Source organism: Symphalangus syndactylus, chromosome 3 (assembly GCF_028878055.3).
Source record: "Symphalangus syndactylus isolate Jambi chromosome 3, NHGRI_mSymSyn1-v2.1_pri, whole genome shotgun sequence".
Taxonomy (NCBI): domain Eukaryota; kingdom Metazoa; phylum Chordata; class Mammalia; order Primates; family Hylobatidae; genus Symphalangus; species Symphalangus syndactylus.
In genome coordinates, this window is record NC_072425.2 from 108,362,319 (window position 1) to 108,372,976 (window position 10,658).

At 37.2% G+C, this 10,658-nt stretch overlaps 1 protein-coding gene across 3 annotated transcripts in view; it reads left to right on the forward strand.

Annotated features, from left to right (window-relative positions):
* CDK6 (cyclin dependent kinase 6) overlaps positions 1 to 10,346 on the forward strand; it is a 235,912-nt gene extending 225,566 nt beyond the window's left edge. For all 3 annotated transcript variants that reach the window (XM_055272710.2, XM_063636345.1, XM_063636344.1), the window contains one exon: positions 81 to 10,346. In XM_055272710.2, coding sequence (XP_055128685.1) covers positions 81 to 227 — 147 coding nt within the window. In that variant the 3' untranslated portion in view covers positions 228 to 10,346. The remainder of the gene's footprint in view (positions 1 to 80) is intronic.
* Positions 10,347 to 10,658: the final 312 nt, after the last annotated feature.

Sequence of the window (10,658 nt, forward strand, 5' to 3'; positions counted from 1 at the left end):
GAATAAAGGGATAACTCTGTAAGTACATTATTTACATTGATGTGTTGTATATCAACCAATTATTTTTTTCTTTATTACAGAAGTGTTTGACATTTAACCCAGCCAAAAGAATATCTGCCTACAGTGCCCTGTCTCACCCATACTTCCAGGACCTGGAAAGGTGCAGAGAAAACCTGGATTCCCACCTGCCGCCCAGCCAGAACACCTCGGAGCTGAATACAGCCTGAGGCCTCAGCAGCTGCCTTAAGCTGATTCTGTGGAGAACACCCTTGGTGGCTTATGGGTCCCCGTGAGCAAGCCCTACAGAGCTGTGGAGGATTGCTATCTGGAGGCCTTCCAGCTGCTGTCTTCTGGACAGGCTCTGCTTCTCCAAGGAAACCGCCTAGTTTACTGTTTTGAAATCAATGCAAGAGTGATTGCAGCTTTATGTTCGTTTGTTTGTTTGTTTGTCTGTTTGTTTCAAGAACCTGGAAAAATTCCAGAAGAAGAGAAGCTGCTGACCAATTGTGCTGCCATTTGATTTTTCTAACCTTGAATGCTGCCAGTGTGGAGTGGGTAATCCAGGCACAGCTGAGTTATGATGTAATCTCTCTGCAGCTGCCGGGCCTGATTTGGTACTTTTGAGTGTGTGTGCGTGTGTGTGTGTGTGTGTATGTGAGAGAGAGATTCTGTGATCTCTTAAAGTGTTACTTTTTGTAAACGACAAGAATGATTCAATTTTAAAGACTCAAGCTGATCTGTAAATAACAGGCATTTGTTCACTGAAGGTGATTCACCAAAATAGTCTTCTCAAATTAGAAAGTTAACCCCATGTCCTCAGCATTTCTTTTCTGGCCAAAAGCAGTAAATTTGCTAGCAGTAAACGATGAAGTTTTATACACACAGCAAAAAGGAGAAAAAATTCTAGTATATTTTAAGAGATGTGCATGCATTCTATTTAGTCTTCAAAACGCTGAATTTACTTGTTGTAAGTCTATTTTAACCTTCTGTATGATATCATGCTTTATCATTTCTTTTGGAAAATAGCCTGTAAGCTTTTTATTACTTGCTATAGATTTAGGGAGTGTACCTCAGATAGATTTAAAAAAAAAAAAAAATAGAAAGCCTTTATTTCCTGGTTTGAAATTCCTTTCTTCCCTTTACTTTTTTGTTGTTGTTGTCATTGTTGTTGTTTGTTGTTGTTATTTTGTTTTTAGGAATTTGTCAGAAACTCTTTCCTGTTGTCGTTTGGAGAGTAGTTCTCTCTCTAACTAGAGACAGGAGTGGCCTTGAAATTTTCCTCATCTATTACACTGTACTTTCTGCCACACACTGCCTTGTTGGCAAAATATCCATCTTGTCTATCTCCCAGCACTTCTGAAATATATTGCTACCGTTGTATAACTAATAACAGATTGCTTAAGCTGTTCCCATGCACCACCTGTTTGCTTGCTTTCAATGAACCTTTCATAAATTTGCAGTCTCAGATTATGGTTTATGGCCTCAATTCTGCAAACCTAACAGGGTCACATATGTTCTCTAATGCAGTCCTTCTACCTGGTGTTCACTTTTGTTACCTAAATAATGAGTAGGATCTTGTTTTATCACCAGCACACAGATTGCTATAAACTGTTACTTTGTGAATTACATTTTTGTAGAAGATATTTTCAGTGTCTTTACCTGAGGGTATGTCTTTAGATATGTTTTAGGGCCATACATTTACTCTATCAAATGATCTTTTCTCCATCCCCCAGGCTGTGCTTGTTTCTAGTGCCTTGTGCTCACTCCTGCTCTCTACAGAGCCAGCCTGGCCTGGGCATTGTAAACAGCTTTTCCTTTTTCTCTTACTGTTTTCCCTACAGTCCTTTATATTTCATACCATCTCTGCCTTATAAGAGATTTAGTGCTCAGTTGGCTCTAGTAACTAGAGGACACAAAGTATCTTTTGGAAAGTTTAGCCACCTGTGCTTTCTGACTCAGAGTGCATGCAACAGTTTGATCATGCAACAGTTAGATCATGTTTAGAGTTAGGATTTTCAAAGAATGGAGGTTGCTGCACTCAGAAAATAATTCAGATGATGTTTATGCATTATTAAGTTGTACTGAATTCTTTGCAGCTTAATGTGATATATGACTATCTTGAACAAGAGAAAAAACTAGGAGATGTTTCTCCTGAAGAGCTTTTGGGGTTGGGAACTGTTCTTTTTTAATTGCTATACTACTTAACATTGTTGTAATTCAGTAGCTTGAGGAACAGGAACATTGTTTTCTAGAGCAAGATAATAAAGGAGATGGGCCATACAAATGTTTTCTACTTTCATCGTGACAACATTGATTAGGTGTTGTCAGTACTATAAATGCTTGAGATATAATGAATCCACAGCATTCAAGGTCAGGTCTACTCAAAGTCTCACATGAAAAAGTGAGTTCCGCCTTTCCTTTGATCGAGGGTCAAAATACAAAGACATTTTTGCTAGGGCGTAGAAATTGAATTTAAAAACTCACTGCACTGATTTGTCATGAGCTTTTTGGTTAGTATTCATGGCTAGCGTGAACATAGCTTTAGTTTTTGCTGTTGTAAAAGTGTTTTCATAAGTTCACTCAAGAAAAATGCAGCTGTTCTGAACTGGAATTTTTCAGCGTTCTTTAGAATTTTAAATGAGTAGAGAGCTCAACTTTTATTCCTAGCATCTGCTTTTGACTCATTTCTAGGCAGTGCTTATAAAGAAAAACTAAAGCACAAACATTCTGGCATTCAATCGTTGGCAAATTATCTTCTGATGACACAGAATGAAAGGGCATCTCAGCCTGTCTGAACTTTGTAAAAATCTGTCCCCAGTTCTTCCATCGGTGTAGTTGTTGCATTTGAGTGAATACTCTCTTGATTTATGTATTTTATGTCCAGATTCGCCATTTCTGAAATCCAGATCCAACACAAGCAGTCTTGCCGTTAGGGCATTTTGAAGCAGATAGTAGAGTAAGAACTTAGTGACTACAGCTTATTCTTCTGTAACATATGGTTTCAAACATCTTTGCCAAAAGCTAAGCAGTGGTGAACTGAAAAGGGCATATTGCCCCAAGATTACACCGAAGCAGCTCATAGCAAGTTAAAATATTGTGACAGATTTGAAATCATGTTTGAATTTCATAGTAGGACCAGTACAAGAATGTCCCTGCTAGTTTCTGTTTGATGTTTGGTTCTGGCGGCTCAGGCATTTTGGGAACTGTTGCACAGGGTGGAGTCAAAACAACCTACATATAAAAAGAGAAAAAGAGAAACTTGTCCATTTAGCTTTCATAAGAAGTCCCATGGCAAAGGGTGATAAAAAGGACCTAATCTTAAAAATACAATTTCTAAGCACTTGTAAGAACCCAATGGGTTGGAGCCTCCCACTTTGTCCCTCCTTTGAAGTGGATGGGAACTCAAGGTGCAAAGAACCTGTTTTGGAAGAAAGCTTGGGGCCATTTCAGCCCCCTGTATTCTCATGATTTTCTCTCAGGAAGCACACACTGTGAATGGCAGACTTTTCATTTAGCCCCAGGTGACTTAACTAAAAATAGTTGAAAATTATTCACCTAAGAATAGAATCTCAGCTTTGTGTTAAATAAAAATGAAAGCTTTAGAAGGCACAAGATGTTCCTATCTTAAATAAAGTATGTTTCTTTTCTATAGAGAAATGTATAGTTTGACTCTCCAGAATGTGGTACTATCCATCTTGATGAGAAAACTCTTAAATAGTACCAAACATTTTGAACTTTAAATTATGTATTTAAAGTGAGTGTTTAAGAAACTGTAGCTGTCTTTTAAAAGTGGTGCCTATTAAAGTCAGTAATGGCCATTATTGTTCCATTGTGGAAATTAAATTATGTAAGCTTCCTAATATCATAAATATATTAAAATTCTTCTGTCTAAAATATTGCTTTTCTTTTAAGTGACAATTTGACTATTCTTATGGTAAGCACATGAGAGTGTCTTACATTTTCCAAAAGCAGGCTTTAATTGCATAGTTGAGTCTAGGAAAAAATAATGTTAAAAGTTAATATGCCACCATAACTACTTAATTATGTTAATATAGAAACTACAGAATATTTACCTTGGAAAGAAAATATTGGAATGTTATTATAAACTCTTAGATATTTATATAATTCAAAAGAATGCATGTTTCACATTGTGACAGATAAAGATGTTGTATGATTTCTAAGGCTTTAAAAATTATTCATAAAACAGTGGGCAATAGATAAAGGAAATTCTGGAGACAATGAAGGTATTTAAAGGGTAGTTTCAAAGCTATATATGTTTTGAAGGATATATTCTTTATGAACAAATATACTGTAAGAATTTATACTAAGGTCATCTGGCAACTGTGGGATTAATAAGGTCAAAAACAAATGTTATGGAGAAGCTGTCTCAAGCAAACTAAATTATCTGTACTTTTTTTCTCATTTCAAAGGAAGAGGCAACCACATGAAGCAATACTTCTTACACATGCCTAAGAATGTTCATTGTAAAAATAAAAATAAATTTTTAAAAGGCATGTGTTTCCTATGCCACCAATACTTTTGGAAAATTGTGAACCTTACCCAAAACCATTTATCATGTCCATTAAGTACATTTGGGTATATAATTAGGGAGATATTTACATGTTCCTTCTCCACAGTGGAAAAACTTATTGAGGCTACCGAAGTGTGCCAAGAAATGTAAGTCCTTAGAGTAATTAGAAATGCTGTTTTCCTCAAAAGCATGAGAAACTAGCATTTTCATTTCTTATTGACTCCCTTTCTATATCAATGCAATTCACAACCCAATTTTAATACGTCCCTATATCTCAAGCATTTCTATCTTGTACTTTTTCAGAATATAAACCAAAAATCCTTTGGCTTCTCTATCTTCTGACCTTTGTAAGCAACAGAAATGTAAAAACAGAAGGGGTCCAATTTTTACATGTTTTTTCTCAAGTAGCCTTTCTGGGTTTTTATTTTCTTAATGAAGTACCAATCAGCTTTTCAAAATGTTTCCTATTTCTTAGCATTTCCGGGAAGTGATAACGTTTAGATAAATGAGTAGAAGTGAACTTCCTTCAACATATTGTTACCTTGTCTAGCCTTAGGAAGAAAACAAGAGCCACCTGAAAATAAATATAGGCTCTTTTCAAGCATCTGCTGAAATACTATTACAGCAATTTGAAGTTAATGTGGTAGGAAAGGAAGGTGGCTTTTCTTGCAAAAGTCTTTCTAAACATTCACACTGTCCTGAGATGAGCTTTCTTGTTTTATTCCAGTATATTCCACAAGGTGGCACTTTTAGAGAAAAACAATTCCGATGAAGACTAAAGAGGTACTTCTAAAAGAGATTTCGTTCTAACTTTATTTTTCTGCGCATATTTAACTCTTTCCTAGCACTTGTTTTTTGGGATGATTAATGGTCTTTATAATGTTCTGTAACTTCAATATTTTACTTGTTACCTAGGTTCTGAACAATTGCCTGCAAATAAATTGTGCTTAAGAATGGATAATACACCCATTTTGATCATTTAAGTAAAGAAAGCCTAGTCATTCATTTAGTCAAGAAAAAATTTTTAAAGTACCCAATTACCTTACTTTTCTAGATTAAAACAGGCTTACTTACTAAAAAGGCAGTCCTCATCTGTGAACAGGATAGTTTCGTTAGAAGTATAAAACTCCTTTAGTGGCCCCAGTTAAAACACTCATACCCTCTCTGCTGCTTTCAAATTCCCTAGCATGGTGGCCTTTCAACATTGATTAAATTTTAAAATCCTAATTTAAAGATCAGGTGAGCAAAATGAGTAGCACATCAGTAATTCTGTAGACAAAACTTTTGTCTGAAAAATTGCTATATTGAAACAGAGCCCTAAAATACCAAAAGACCAGGTAATTTTAACATTTGTGGAATCACAAATGTAAATTCATAAGAAGCTCTAATTAAAAAAAATAATGTCTTAAGTGTATGAGCATAACAACTTAGGAGTGTGTCTACATACTTCACTTTTGAAGTTTTTTGGCAACTTTATATATTTTTTTTAAATTCACAAGTCTACTTAAAGACTTCTTATACCCCAAATGATTAAGTTAATTTTAGAGGTCACCTTCCTCACAACAGTGTCACTTGAAATTTAGTAGGGAAGGATATTGCAGTATTTTTCAGTTTCCTTAGCACAGCACCACAGAAAGCAGCTTATTCCTTTTGAGTGGCAGACACTCGACGGTGCCTGCCCAACTTTCCTCCTGAGTGGGAAGCAGATGAGTCTCAGTAATTCATACTGAACCAAAATGCCACATACACTAGGGGCAGTCAGAAACTGGCTGAGAAATCCCCCGCCTCATTCGCCTCTCTGCTCCCAGGAACTAGAGTCCAGTTAAATCCCCTATGCGAAAGGCCGAATTCCACCCCAGGGTTTGTTATCACAGTGGCCAGTCTGAACCCTATTTGCTCGTGCTCAAAACTTGACTCCCACTTGAAAGCCTTCCGGGCGCGCTGCCTCGTTGCCCCGCCCCTTTGGCAGGAGAGTGGCAGTGGGCGTGGCCGGGCTGGGGCCCCGCCTCCCGCTCACCTGCCGGTGCCTGAAATTATGTGCGGCCCCTCGGGCTGCTTTCCGAGGTCAGAGTGCCCCGCTGCTGTCTCAGAGGCATCTGTTCTGCAAATCTTAGGAAGAAAAATGTCCCTAGAAGCAAACGGGTGTCTTCTGTGCATAAATAAGTACAACACAATTCTCCGAAAGTTCGGGTAAAAAGAGATGTGGTAGCAGCTGCCCTGTGTGAAGCTGTCTACCCCGCATCTCTCAGGCGCTAAGCTCAGTTTTTGTTTTAGTTTTTGTTTTTGTTTTTTTAAAGAAAAGATGTATAATTGCAGGAAATATTTCTTTTTTATTTTTTTATTTTCCATCATTCTACATATGTGATGGTGAAAGATATGCCTGGAAAAGTTTTGTTTTGAAAAGTCGTTTATTTTCTGTTTCGTCTTCACTTGGCAAAAGCTCCCAAGTCTTTAGCTTCCAGTTTCTTTTCTCTCTTTTTCTTTGTTAGGTAATTAAATATATGTAAACAAATTATCTCATGTAGCAGGGGATTTTCATGTTGAGAGGAATCTTCTGTGTGAGTTGTTTGGTCACACAAATAACCCTTTCTCAATTTTAGGAGTTTGGAGTGTCAAATGTAGGTTTTTCTCAAAGGGGGCATATAACTACATATTGACTGCCAAGAACTATGAGTGTAGCACTAATCAGCAAACATAGAGCCACATAATTATTTAATTTCTAACTCTCTGTGGTTCCTAGAAAAATTCCGTTGATGTGCTTAGGTTAGAGTTCTGAAGATACCCGTTGTACCCTTACTTGAAAGGTTCTAATCTTAAGTTTTATGAAATGCAATAATATGTATCAGCTAGCAATATTCCTGTGATCATCAATAACTCTCAGTTTGAGCTTAAAGTCTGAATAATAAAACAAATCCCAGCAGTAATACATTTCTTGAACCTCCCAGTGCATGATATATCTTTTCATTCTGATCCTGTGTTTGCAAAAATATACACGTGTATATCATAGTTCCTCACTTTTTATTCATTTGTTTTCCTATTACCTGTAGTAAATATATTAGTTAGTACATGGAATTTATAGCATCAGCTACCCCCAGGAACAGCACCTGACAGGCGGGGAATTTTTTTTCAAGTTGTTCTACATTTGCATAAATTATTTCTATTATTATTCATGTATATTATTTATTTCTGAATCACACTAGTCCTGTGAAAGTACAACTGAAGGCAGAAAGTGTTAGGACTTTGCATCTAACGTTCATTATCATGGCATTGATGGACCTAAGAAAACAAAAATTAGACTAAGCCCCCAAATAAGCTGCATGCATTTGTAACATTAGTAGATTTGAATATATAGATGTAGTATTTTGGGTATCTAGGTGTTTTATCATTATGTAAAGGAATTAAAGGACTTTGTAGTTGTTTTTATTAAATATGCATATAGTAGAGTGTGAAAATATAGCAAAAATAAAAACTAAAGGTAGAAAAGCATTTTAGATATGCCTTAATTTAGGAACTCTGCCAGGTGGCCCTCGGAATAGATACCAGGCAGAGACCGGTGCCTGGGTGGTGCCTCCTCTTGTCTGCCCTCATGAAGAAGCTTCCCTCACGTGATGTAGTGCCCTCGTAGGTGTCATGTGGAGTAGTGGGAACAGGCAGTACTGTTGAGAGGGGAGCAGTGTGAGAGTTTTTCTGTAGAAGCAGAACTGTCAGCTTGTGCCTTGAGGCTTCCAGAACGTGTCAGATGGAGAAGTCCAAGTTTCCATGCTTCAGGCAACTTGGCTGTGTACAGAAGCAATCCAGCGTGGTAATAAAAAGCAAGGATTGCCTGTATAATTTATTATAAAATAAAAGGGATTTTAACAACCAACAATTCCCAACACCTCAAAAGCTTGTTGCATTTTTTGGTGTTTGAGGTCTTTATCTGAAGGTTAAAGGGCAAGTGTTTGGTATAGAAGAGCAGTATGTGTTAAGAAAAGAAAAATATTGGTTCCCGTAGAGTGCAAATTAGAACTAGAGAGTTTTATAGGATTATCATTTTGAGATGTGTTAAAGTAGGTTTTCACTGTAAAATGTATTAGTGTTTCTGCATAGCCATAGGGCCTGGTTAAAACTTTCTCTTAGGTTTCAGGAAGACTGTCACACACAGTAAGCTTTTTTCCTTCTGACTTATAATAGAAAATGTTTTGAAAGTAAAAAAAAAAATTATCTAATTTGGAAATTTGACTTGTTAATTTCTGTGTTTTAAATCATGGTTCTAGAAATATAGAAATTGTGTATATCAGATACTCGTCTAGGCTGTGTGAACCAGCCCAAGATGACCAACATCCCCACACCTCTACATCTCTGTCCCCTGTATCTCTTCCTCTCTACCACTAAAGGGTTCCCTGCTACCATCCTGGCTTGTCCACATGGTGCTCTCCATCCTCCTCCACATCATGGACCACAGGTGTGCCTGTCTGGGCCTGGCCACCACTCCCAACTTGACCTAGCCACATTCATCTAGAGATGGTTCCTGATGCTGGGCACAGACTGTGCTCATGGCACCCATTAGAAATGCCTCTAGCATCTTTATATGCATCTTGATTTTTAAACCAAGTCATTGTACAGAGCATTCAGTTTTGGCTGTGGTACCAAGAGAAAAACTAATCAAGAATATAAACCACATTCCAGGCTGCTGTTTTCTCTCCATCTACAGGCCACACTTTTACTGTATTTCTTCATACTTGAAATTCATTCTGCTATTTTCATATCAGGGTACAGACTTATAAGGGTGCATGTTCCTTAAAGGTGCATAATTATTCTCATTCCGTTTGCTTATATTGCTACAGAATGCTCTGTTTTGGTGCTTTGAGTTCTGCAGACCCAAGAAGCAGTGTGGAAATTCACTGCCTGGGACACAGTCTTATAACAATGTTGGCAGGTGACTTGGTATCAGATGTTGCTTCTTCTCTTTTCTCTGTACACAAGATTGAGAGTTAACACACTGGCCTTTCGGGTCCACCCTGTGGGTGCAGCACAGCTCTCTGAAAGCAAGAACCTTCCTACCTATTCTAACGTTTTTGCCCTCTAAGAAAAATGGCCTCAGGTATGGTGTAGACATAGCAAGAGGGGAAGGGCTGTCTCACTCTAGCAACCATCCCTCCATTCCACACAGAAAGCCCTCTTGAAGCAAAAGAAGAAGAAAGAAAGAAAGCTTATCTATAAGGCTACTGTCTTCAGAATGCTCTGAGCTGAATGCTCTTGCTCCCTTCCCAAGAGGCAGATGAAAATACAGGCCAGTTTATCTAGACCCTTCCCATCTGAGGAGGAGAATAGAAAAGTAGGGTAAATATGTAATGTAAAATATGTCATTCAAGGACCACAAAAACTTTCATTAAGTACCCTATTATTAATCTGGTTTTAAAAGTAGCTCAAGTAAGGGATGGTTTGTGACCCAGGGTTTCTGAAGTCAGATAGCCATTCTTGCCTGCCCCTTACTCTAACTTATTGGGAAAGGGAGAACTGCAGTGGTGTTTCTGTTGCAGTGGCAAAGGTAACATGTCAGAAAATTCAGAGGCTTGCATACCAATAATCCTTTGGAAACTGGATGTCTTACTGGGTGCTAGAATGAAAATGTAGGTATTTATTGTCAGATGATGAAGTTAATTGTTTTTTTCAAAATTGGTGTTGAAATATCACTGTCCAATATGTTCACTTATGTGAAAGCTAAATTGAATGAAGCAAAAAGAAAATAGTTTGTATATTTGTCATACCTTTTGTATTTCTTACAATAAAAATATTGGTAGCAAATAAAAATAATAAAAACAATAACTTTAAACTGCTTTCTGGAGATGAATTACTCTCTTGGCTATTTTCTTTTTTACTTTAATGTAAAATGAGTATAACTGTAGTGAGTAAAATTCATTAAGTTCCAAGTTTTAGCAGAATGTCTTTTTTTCTTTTTTTTTTTCTTTTTTTTTGGTGTTTCTTATTTGCAACCTGGCCATGTGGTAGAAAGAATGTGTTTTAAAGTTTTACTGTAAGAGATTCCTTTTCAGGCTTCCAGTGTTTAAAAAGTAAATAACAGCTAAGTGAGCTTAGAACTCATTCAACAATTGGCTGGGCACGGTGGCTCATGCCTTTAATCCCA